The sequence below is a fragment of the Nicotiana sylvestris genome, chromosome 11 (assembly GCF_000393655.2).
Source record: "Nicotiana sylvestris chromosome 11, ASM39365v2, whole genome shotgun sequence".
NCBI lineage: Eukaryota > Viridiplantae > Streptophyta > Magnoliopsida > Solanales > Solanaceae > Nicotiana > Nicotiana sylvestris.
Window position 1 is genome coordinate 87,795,451 of NC_091067.1, and position 11,261 is coordinate 87,806,711.

The 11,261-nt window shown below is 36.9% G+C and overlaps 2 protein-coding genes across 2 annotated transcripts; both read left to right on the plus strand.

Annotated features, from left to right (window-relative positions):
• The first annotated feature begins 310 nt into the window (after positions 1 to 310).
• Positions 311 to 1,075, plus strand: LOC138881292 (uncharacterized). Its single transcript, XM_070161507.1, has 2 exons — positions 311 to 529; positions 632 to 1,075. Exons 1-2 carry the CDS (start codon positions 311 to 313, stop codon positions 1,073 to 1,075), a joined length of 663 nt encoding a protein of 220 aa, XP_070017608.1.
• An 8,425-nt stretch (positions 1,076 to 9,500) lies between these two features.
• On the plus strand, positions 9,501 to 10,932 carry LOC138881293 (uncharacterized). Its single transcript, XM_070161508.1, has 3 exons — positions 9,501 to 9,924; positions 10,079 to 10,193; positions 10,443 to 10,932. The coding sequence occupies exons 1-3, from the start codon at positions 9,501 to 9,503 to the stop codon at positions 10,930 to 10,932; spliced, it is 1,029 nt and encodes a 342-aa protein (XP_070017609.1).
• Positions 10,933 to 11,261: the final 329 nt, after the last annotated feature.

The following is an 11,261-nucleotide window of genomic DNA, read 5'->3' on the forward strand; positions in this document are numbered from 1 at the left end:
CTTCAAGTATTGATCTTAGATCCATAAATTTGACATGGTATCAGAGTATATAGACGATTGAATCTAAAGTTTTTCACTGACAATTGTTGAAAACAAGAGATTCATCGGTTAGTTTTCCAAAATTTTCTAGCCGGAAAAGGTGATGGCCGGAGATGAAACCATCAGTCGTATAGAGGAGGTAACAAATCGATCAGCAGTGATGATAGATCATAATCATCCACTGTATTTGCACCCATCGGACACACCGGGAGCATTATCACTTGGTTTTCAGCTGTAAGGAATGGAAAATTACACGATTTGGAGTCAAGCGATGGAGGTTTCGTTGCTAACACGGAACAAATTAGGGTTCATCGATGGATCGGTGACGCGTGATACTTATGGAGACACTCATGCAAATCTATGGGACCGCTGCAATGCTATTGTGAAGTCATGGATAATGCACAATGTGAGCCGTGATTTGCTGAGTGGAGTATTATTCCGGTCAAGTGCATATGCAATCTGGTCGGATCTCAAGGAACGATTTGATAAGGTTAATGCATTGAGAATGTACTACTTACACAGGGAGATTTTTTCATTAACACAAGGTACATCTTTTGTTTCAGTTTACTACTCAAAATTGAAGGATCTATAGGATGAGTATGATTCGATTATGCCTCCACCTGTTTGTTGTGATAAGTCGAAGAAATTTACTGAACGACAGGAGTATCAATATTTATGGCAGTTTTTAATAGGGTTAAATGATAGCTACAGTCAAGCTCGTAGTCAAATCATAATGAAATCTAAAATTCCTACTGTTAATCAAGCCTATGCTATGATTCTTCAAGATGAAAGCCAGAAACTAGTAGCAGGTGGGAGTTATAGTACTGAGTCTATTGATCCTACTGCCCTGTTCAGCTCTAAGATTGGTCAAAAACAAAGAAGGAATTTCAATGTTGAATGTGATTTCTGTCATTTAAAGGGACATACCAAGGAGGAATGTTACAAATTGATGAAGTGTGATTACTGCAATAGGAAGGGACATTTAAAGGCAAACTGCTACAAGCCGATAGGGTATCCTACAGATTTTAAACCTTAGAAACAAGCTAATATGGTTGGAGGTTCAAGTAACCAGCCAAATCCACCTTCCTCAGTCATGATGACACAGAAGCAACATCTGGGACCTATGCAGGGATTCACTACTAAATCACATAGTCACCAGGGGCAATAGAATTTGGGGCCTATGCAAATGTTCACTCCTGAACAATATGGTTAGATTCTAAACCTACTAAACAAGGTATCACTCTCTGAATCCTCTGCCAGTGCACACATAGCAGGTAATGTTTCTTATGAACCAAATATTGATGAGAAATGGATAGTAGATACTAGAGCTACTAATCATATGGTTGGTAATGAGCAACTTCTGCTTGAAAAATTATTAGTAGGTAATGCAGGAAATGTACAGCTCCCTACTGAAGAGTCTACTAAGGTGTCACATATTGGTAGTTGTCAATTATATGGAGGTGATACTATTAACAATGTCTTGTGTGTACCAGCTTTCAAGTTTAACCTCTTGTCTGTGTCTCAACTGACAAAAGCTTTAAACTGTTGTGCTGCATTTTTTCCAAATTTCTGCATATTTCAGGATCTCTTCACTGGGAAGGTGAAGGAGATTGGTAAAGAAGAAGAAGGATTGTATGTGCTGCATTCACAAAGGAGAAACAAGAATAACACCAAGTCATTGGTGATGATTGCTCACAGGAATGAAGTTGAGTTGTGGCACAAGAGAATGGGACATGTTCCAATCCAAGTTCTTAAGAAAATTCCTAGTATACATAGTAGCAGTAGAGCAGAAATAAGTCTTTGTGACATATGTCTGTTAGCTAGACAAGCCAGGACTTCTTTTCCAGTTAGTAACAGTAGAGCAGAAAATGTATTTGATTTGCTACACATGGATGTTTGGGGACCATATAAAGTACCTACATATAATGGAAAAAGATATTTTCTCACAATGGTTGATGATCACTCTAGATGGATTTGGATTTTCTTCTTGCATCTTAAGTCTGATGTTATTACAGTACTGAAAAACTTCATTGTTATGGTAAAGACTCAGTTTGGTAAAATGATCAAATGTTTTAGGTCAGACAATGGTTCTAAATTTTTCAACCACAATTGTGCAACATTGTTCCAAATGCATGGAATTATACATCAGAGTTCTTGGCACACACTCCTCAACAGAATGGAGTGATGGAGAGGAGACAGAGGCATGTTCTGGAGACTGCACGAGCCATCAGGTTTCAGGGGCACTTGCTAGTGAAGTTTTGGGGTGCTTGTGTAGATGCTTCTGTATACATAATAAACAGAGTTTCTTTGACAGTACTGGGGAACAAGTCACCTTTTGAGCTATTCTATGGGAAACAGCCTGCATTGTCACACATAAGAATTATAGGGTGATTGTGTTTTGCAGCAAGGTTGCCAAGAGGAGACAAATTTGCACCTAGGTCTATAAGATCAGTGTTTATGGGATATGCAAGCACACAAAAGGGATATAGGTTGTATGAAATTGAGCATAATACACTCTTTGTCAGTAGGGATGTGATATTTCATGAAGATGTGTATCCATTTCAGGGTCTTCACCAAGACTCTTCTCTTTTTGCGGATGAATTTTAGAGTGTTGATCCTTGTCCTGATCAACCTTCCATTGTTTTGCCCTCTATTATCAATGACATAAATGAATCACATTCCATTACATCTCCTGCTCCTGGGGAGTCTGTTCCAGCAGACATTAATTCATCTTTAGACTCTCATTCTCTACCACATGTAGAGGTATCAGCTACATGGCAACATGAGAACAATGCTGGAGAACTGAGGAGATCAGGAAGAACTTCAAGGCCTCCTATTTGGCTGAAGGATTATATTGGGCCAATGCAGAAGCCTAACTCTTCCCATGCAGCACATTGCCAATATCTTATTAGCAATTCTATTCAGTACACAGGATTATCTGCCTCATATCAAGCTTACATCTCTCAAATGTCCTCTGAAATTGAACCAGCTTCTTATTATGAGGCAGCCAAAGATGTGAAGTGGATTAAAGCTATGAAAGCAGAAATTCAAGCATTGGAGAATAACAAGACTTGGGAGGTAGTGTCATTACCTCCAAATAAAAAAACAATTGGATGTAAATGGGTGTACAAAATCAAGTATACTTCCACTAGAGAAGTTGAGAGGTATAAGGCTAGGTTAGTAGCAAAGGGGTACAATCAAAAGGAGGGACTAGACTATCAAGAAACTTTTTCAGCTGTTGTGAAAATAGTAACTGTCAGGTCAGTTGTATCCATTGCAGCTACCAAATGGTGGACACTGTATAAGATGAATATTTGTAATGCTTTTTTGCAAGGGGATTTGGAAGAAGAGGTATACATGAATTTACCTCAAGGGTTTTCTCCTAAATAAGGGAAGACACAGGTCTGTTAGTCACTATATGGACTTAAGCAAGCTTCAAGACAGTGGAATATTAAACTCACCACAGCACTGCTTAACTCAGGTTTCAAACAAAGCCATTTTGATTATTCTTTATTTACCAAGAAGCAAGATTCTCATATTGTGATTGTTTTGGTCTATGTTGATGATCTTTTAATTACTGGGGATAATGATGAACTCATTTCAAGCACTAAACAAAGTCTGCATCAGAATTTTAAGATCAAAGATCTTGGAGAGTTGAGGTATTTTTTGGGAATTGAATTTTCCAGAAACAAAGAGGGGATCTTGTTACACCAGAGGAAGTATGCTCTTGAGCTTATTTCAGATGTTGGTCTAGAAGGGTCCAAACCAGTTCATGCTCCTATTGAGGTTAATCAGAAGCTCATTACAGTGTCTTATGATAATCATTTAGGCCTCAAGGATGACAGCCTACTTGAGGATCCTGGTGCTTATCAAAGACTAATAGGCAGGCTACTTTATTTGACAATTACAAGGACTGGCATCTCTTTTGCTGTTCAATCTTTAAGCCAGTTCATGCAAACTCCCAAACATTCTCACATGGAAGCTGCCTTGAGAGTGGTGAGATATAATAAGCAGAATCCAGGGCTTGGTATTCTTATGTCAGCTGCAGCTTCTACACAGTTGACAGCCTACTGTGATGTTGATTGGACTGCATGTCCAACTACGAGAAGATCAGTAACTAGCTATTTAGTGAAGTTTGGTAATTCTCTCATCTCATGGAAGTCAAAAAAGCAAAGTACTATTTCAAGAAGTTCAGCTGAAGCAGAATATCGAAGTTTGGCTTCCACAGCTGCAGAAATTGTTTGGCTCGTTGGCTTATTTGCTGAATTGGGAGTCACTCTCACACTCCCACTTCCCCTTCACTGTGATAGTAAATCAGTCATGCAAATTGCTGCCAATCTTGTGTTTCATGAACGAACCAAGCACATTGACATTGATTGTCATTTCATTCGTGAGAAGGTTCATTTGGGCTTGGCTCACACTGTCTATTTGAAGTTTGTTGATCAACCTGCTGACATCCTAACTAAAGGCTTGAGTAGTGTGCAACATTCTCATTTGTTATCCAAGCTACGCCTTCAGAACATATTCATTAGTCCTAGCTTGAGGGGGGTAATGAGACATATAGTGGTGACCCAGGTTAACTTAACTGATTAGTAGTTAACTATAGTTAGTGATTAGTTGACCACAGTTAGTAGTTAGGCGGTTATAGGTAGTTATTACTATAGCTAAGTACTGTAGATGTACAGATTTTACGGAACAATTACAGAGTAATGAGAATTGCTCCCTTTTTTTCTCTCTTCTTCATTTCTTCTCTTCAAGTATTGTTCTCAGATCCATAAATTTGATAATTCGTCTTGCCAATCTATTTTTAAGAAGTTAAAAAAAAGTAATTTCTCCCCAACAGTAGAAGCATAAGCTTCTTTTTAAAAAAAAAAAAAAATCTTAGCAAAAGCACCCTTATAAATATTTCTTTTTATTTTTAGGATAAAATTTTAATATATGATAAATTTGGAGTGAATAAGTGAATGATGTTTTAATATATTTAAATTATGGAACGAATAAGGTAGTTTTTCATTTTATTTTATAGTTTACTTCAAAAAATGAAAAAAACTACTATAGTCTTTTGTAATAAATATTTAAAATTATTAACTACTTAAGTAGTATTAACTATTAAGTAAAAAATGTTATGTTCTTATTCGTAATTACATACTTAAAATACTTTTTGAAAAATTTGACGAAACACAAATTATTGCTTAAAAGTGATTTTCAATTTAATTAAACACAATTCCAAAAGTGCCTTTTAAAAAAAAGAGTTTCATAATAAGCTGATTTTAGAAGCTTTGCCAAACAACAAATAGAAAAAGAGCCATTAAGATGTTAACAATTTTGACAAATAATGACCTATCAAACTGCACATTATTTTCGCGTTTTCATTACCAACTGCACTATTAAGCTTAAGGTTGTTCTAGTAATTTTATTCAAATTACTCGCCAATCACACTTAATTCAAATAACAAGAAGATATCTAAATTCAAAAATCCTCTGATATTCTTATTCTCCTTAGAAATTCCAATAGTTAGATATATTTTGGACGGCAAAAACTTATTCGTAATGGATATTTACATTAATTTAATAAATTCAAGACATACATACACATACTTTATCATTAAGTAATATGTATTCGAACTTTAATTTTAACTACCAAGATTAAGTTTGATTTGGTGTAAACACGTACTTGATATCCATTTTAAACTTTTTAAATTGCTTGATAGTTAAAAATTGTATTACCATTGCTTCCCTCACTACAAATTAACAAAAATACTCAATAGAAATCATCAATAATTATTAGAAGTGCCCATGCAAATCCAACATCAATTATTATATAATCAAAAGCTGTCTTGTACAAATCAAACGAATAATTATGATTACTTTTTAACGGTGATACCAATGATTATTGTAGCCCACACTGGCGTGCTTAATCATTTGCAAGATTCATATTTTACCTGGCAAATATAGCCCACAGTGGATATAGGTCCCATTTAAACGGCTGCCCGTGATCCTCTTTAAGAGAAATCTTACCCGCAATTACAAACCAAATCAATAAATAGATGATATATTTAGTTTTTATTATCGAGTCATTGTTATTGTGTTTTGAACTTCAAAATTTAAGAAAATTGATAACAATATTCTACTCTCTTCGTCTTAATTTATGTGGTGTCGTCCGGATTTCAAGAGTTAAACTTTTTAATTTTTGCGAATTTGGCTATATAATCTTTAAATATTTTAAAAAATAAAATTTATATATATTTAAAACTATGTACAAAATAATATAAGTCACAATAATTAACAATTAAAAATATTTAAAAGACATAAAAACATCACAATTAAAGAAAAACTCGTTTAATTCGCGAACTCGGAAGGTGCCACCTAAATTGCGAAGGGTGGAGTAATAATTATTCATTTCAACATTGTCACCTATCGTCCTTGTAATTTTCAAAATTTAATAAAAGACTTCAAAATTCAAAGTAATTATTTGTAACAACCCAACCGATTATTTTGAGCTCTAGCGTGTCGTTAAATGGTTTGTGACCTTGAGTAGCTTCATTTCAGGTATTATAACTTGCACGTGTAGTCGGATTTGAATTTTGGGAAGTTCGGGATTGATTTGGAAGGATAACTCTCAATTCGGAAGCTTTACGTTGGAAGAGTCGACCAAATTTGACTTTTGAGTAAACGACCTCGAAATCGGAATTTGAAGATTCCCACAAGTTCCTATGATGATTTTAGACTTGGGCGTATGTTCGGGTTGAGTATCGGGAGGTCCGAGAGCGTTTCAGCGCTTCTTGTGGAAAGTTAACATTTTAAGGTTTTAGAATTTCTTAAGTTTGATTTGAAGTGAACTTTGGTGTTATTGATGTCCGTTTGAGATTTCGAGGCTTGAAATAGGTTCGTATTGTGATTTGTGACTTGTACGTAAAGTTTGGCGTCATTTTGCAATGTCTAAGTGGGATTCGGACGCGTTCGGCGAAGTATGAAGGTTTGAAAGTTAAGAGAGTTTACGAAATTGAGTTTGATCTTTAATTCTTGGTTATGATATTGTAATTTGTGTTCTGAGCCTTTGAACAAGTTTATATAGGGTATATAAATTTGTTAGAATGATTGGATGGGGTTTCTCGGACCTCGGGTGAGTTTTAGGGTAGTTTTGGACCACTTTTAGGTCTTTTTGAACTACTGATAACTGGTGAGGGATGTAAAATGTGATCGCGGAGTTTTGGGCCACGATCACGAAGAGCAAAGTGACTTCCAGGCCTTGTGAATCGCGATCGCAGAAGGAATGGTTGCGATCGCGTAGAAGGAAATTCTGTTGTCAGTGGTCTGACTTTGGGAGCTTATATCTTGCAATCTATAAGGAATTTGGGAATGATTTAAAAATGAAAGTTGTAGCACTTAGAATCTACTTTTCAGAAAATCAAGCTGTTTATCATTTGAAATTTTGTATAAAAAATTATTACCATTATACCGAAGGGTATCTGTGAAGAAGAAAACACAAATTTGTTCATCGCGATCGCGGGATTTTGGTCGTGATCGCGAAGAAGGGGGCTTGACAGGTGTATTAAACATCCAATTTTATGGTTTTGAGTTTATTTCTTCACTTTTAAGTTCTTGGAGCACATGTAGAGCGATTTGTGATGATTCTTGAAGACTATTTTTGCCATATATCATAAGGTAAGTTACTCCTACTTGTTGTAAGTTATATACAAAGATTATATATGGATTTAAACATGGAATTTTGTAGAAATCGTGGGATTTTGGGAGAAAATCAAGAAATGGAAATCTTGGATTTTTTCTACGAAATTGGACGTGAAATTAGAAATAAATTATATATTTGAGTTCGTGGTGCTATGGGTAATGTTTGTCTTCAATTTTTTTTGAAATATGGGCACATGAGCGCGGGAGTTGACTCTGTTGACTTTTCAAACAGAGTTGGTAATTGTTATTAATTGATCAATTAAGAGTCTTTGGGTATATTTTGATTTGTTTGACTAGTTTCGAATATTTTGGCATTGGTTGAGGAGTTAGAAAGGCATTGGAGTCAATTTTCAGAATTCGGTGTGAGGTAAGTCTCTTGTCAAACCTTGTGAGAAGGAAACTACCCCGTAGGTATTAAATTGTTATGTTCTACTAGTTGCATGTTTGACAAGCTTGTGGGAAATACTATAGAGAGGTGTATTACTCAGTCTAACACAGTGGAGGATGAAGATCCTGAAATAAAGAAAGAGGCTGAAGCTCTTGAAACTGAGGATCAAGTGGTATATGAGGAGGAACTAAAAGAAGAGGCTTCTAAGCCTAATGTGGAATTGAAAGTCCTGCCCACTCATTTGAAATATGTTTTTCTTGAAACTAAAAATTTTTCAGTGATTATTTCTACTGACTTGACAGGTACACAGGTGCAAAAGCTGGTGGAGCTGTTGAAATAGCACAAGAAGGCCATTGGCTGGAGTATAGTTGATATTCAAGGAATTAGTCCAGCCATTTTCATGAACAAAATTTTGTTGAAAGAAAATAGCAAGCCAGTGGTGCAGCCCCAACCCAAGTTGAACAAAAATTTGGAGGAGGTAGTGCACAAGGAGATCATCAAATTACTAGATGCGAGAGTGATTTCCCCATCTCTGATAGCTAGTGGATTAGTCCAGTGAAAGTTGTACCTAAGAAGAGGGGCATGACAGTGGTGAAAAATAAAGACAAGGAATTGATCCTACAAGAACAGTCACTGGGTGGAGAATGTGCATTGATTATAGAAGGCTGGATGATGCAATAAGGAAGGACCACTTTCCACTTCCCTTCATTGATCAAATACTCGAGAAAGTGGTTGGACATGGATGCTACTACTTCTTGGATGGGTACTCAGGCTACAATCAGATACCCATTTCCCCAAAAGATGTTGAGAAAACCACATTCACTTGCCCATCAGGTATTTTTGCTTATAGGAGGATGTTGTTTGGGTTGTGTAATGTATATGCTATTTTTTAGAGGTGCATGATGTCTATATTCTCTAATTTGAATGGGAAGTGTCATGAAGTATTCATGGATGATTTCACCCTCTTTGGTGATGACTTTGAGGATTTCTTGAAGAATTTGGAGCTTGTGCTTGAATGCTGTGAAGACACTCACTTGGTTCTCAACTTTGAGAAGTGCCACTTAATGGTGAAAAAGGGAATCGTCCTGGGCCACAAAGTAACTACACATGGAATTGAAGTTGATAGAGCTAAGGTTGATGTAATTACTAAGCTCCATCCACCGACTTCTATGAAGAGCATAAGGGTTTTCTTGGGACATGCTGGGTTCTATAACAGGTTCATCAAAAACTTTTCCAACATTACCAATCCGTTGAATACATTGCTAGCAAAGGATGTCAAGTTTGTTTTCATTGTGGAGTTCTTAAGAACATTCGAATCGATAAAGGAGAAACTTGTGAGGGCTCATATTATGGTGACACCTGATTAGAGCCAGCCATTTGAGATAATGTATGATTCCAGCGATGTAGCTGTGGGGGCAGTTCTGAGGCAAAGAAAAGATAAGATGTTTAGGCCCATTTACTATGCAAGCAAGACGTTCAATGATGCTCAAGTCAACTATGCCACCACTGAGAAAGAGTTCTTTGTTGTGGTTTTCGCATTTGACAAGTTTAGATCATACCTAGTGGGGAGTAAAGTGATTGTACACACTGATCACTCAGCCTTAAAATACATGTTGAGTAAAAAGGAGTCCAAGCCACGTATGATACGGTGGGTGTTGTTGCTCCAAGAGTTTGACTTGGAGATCAAAGATAGAAAGGGCACAGAAAATCAAGTCGCAGATCATCTATCTCGACTTGAGAGACCTCTGATTGAAACAGTTGATGTAAGAGAAGAGTTCCCTGATGAGCAAATTTTTCTCCATTGTTGCGGTCTCCGAAAGCTGCCTTGGGTATGCTGATATAGCCAACTTTTTGGCTAGTTGATGGTTGCCTCGTGATCTCTCTCGTGATCAAAGAAAGAAGCTTCATGGTGAGGTAAAAAGTTATTTTTGGAATGACTCTTTCTTGTTTAAACTGTATGCAGATGGTGTGATTCGAAGGTGTGTGCTTGAAGGAGAGATGGCAAGCATTCTTTCTCATTGCCATGATGGAGAAGTTGGAGGACACTATGGTGGAAATTTCACTGCAAGAAAGGTCATGTAAGTCGGTTTCTATTGGCCTACTTTTTAGAAGGACGCACGGGCGTACATAGCTGCATATGACAAGTGTCAAAGGGCAGGTAAAATTAGCAAGACGGATGAGATGCCACTAAAATCCATTCTGCTATGTGAAATTTTTTACGTTTAGGGCATTGACTTCATGGTCCCGTCCCCGTCGTCTCATTCATATGAGTATATCCTAGTAGTTGTTGACTAAGTCTCTAAATGGATCGAAGCAATTCCTATTAGGACCAATGATGCTCGGGTGGTTTGTAAGTTCTTGCGGAAGAACATCTTTACCCGCTTTGGGACACCTCAAGTGATTATCAGTGACAATAGGTTGCACTTTATGAAAAAGCAGTTCACTGCATTGTTGTCTAAGTATGGGGTCGCACACAAAACAAGAACCATGTACCATGCCCAAACTAGTGGGCACGTTGTGGCTAACCGTGTACTTAAACGAATTCTTGAAAAGACGGTTAGTGCTTCCCGTAAGGATTGGTCTGTAAAGTTGGATAAAGCTCTATGGGCGTACAGAACTGCATTAAAAACAACCATAGGGACTTCACCATTCAAACTAGTGTATGGAAAATTGTGTCACCTACCTGTTGAGAAAGAACATAAAGCTTATTTGGAAATTAAGATGATTAAGCTTGATCTTAGTCTTGCCGGTGAACACGGGTTGGCACAAATGAACGAATTGGAAGAGTTTAGTCTAGACGCATATGAAAATGTGTGAATCTTTAAGAATAAGACAAATATGTGGCATGATCGCCTGATTAAGCCAAAGGAGTTTCATAAAGGGGACAAGGTCTTACTATACAATAGTAGAATTAGGTTGTTCCCCGAAAAATTCAAATCAATATGGATAGGTCCATCTGTAGTGAAACATATCTCACTGTATGGTGCCATTGAGATCCACGATGAGGAAGGGAATAAAAGCTCTAAAGTTAATGGGCACAGGTTGAAACCGTACCTTGTTGGAGGATTTGACAAGAAATCCTTTGGTGATCAAATGAGCCTAAATGACAGAATCAAGCCGACGACTATAACTCAGAACTATTTCTA

Bases quoted from the DNA above. Each gene is read 5' to 3' on its own strand.
- LOC138881292 (XM_070161507.1), top strand. From the start codon at position 311: ATGGAGGTTTCGTTGCTAACACGGAACAAATTAGGGTTCATCGATGGA. The intron at 530-631 runs GTTAATGCATTG...AAGGATCTATAG, and splicing joins TCAAGGAACGATTTGATAAG to GATGAGTATGATTCGATTAT.
- LOC138881293 (XM_070161508.1), top strand. From the start codon at position 9,501: ATGTATGATTCCAGCGATGTAGCTGTGGGGGCAGTTCTGAGGCAAAGA. The intron at 9,925-10,078 runs GTCTCCGAAAGC...AACTGTATGCAG, and splicing joins AATTTTTCTCCATTGTTGCG to ATGGTGTGATTCGAAGGTGT. The intron at 10,194-10,442 runs GTAAGTCGGTTT...AATTCCTATTAG, and splicing joins TTCACTGCAAGAAAGGTCAT to GACCAATGATGCTCGGGTGG.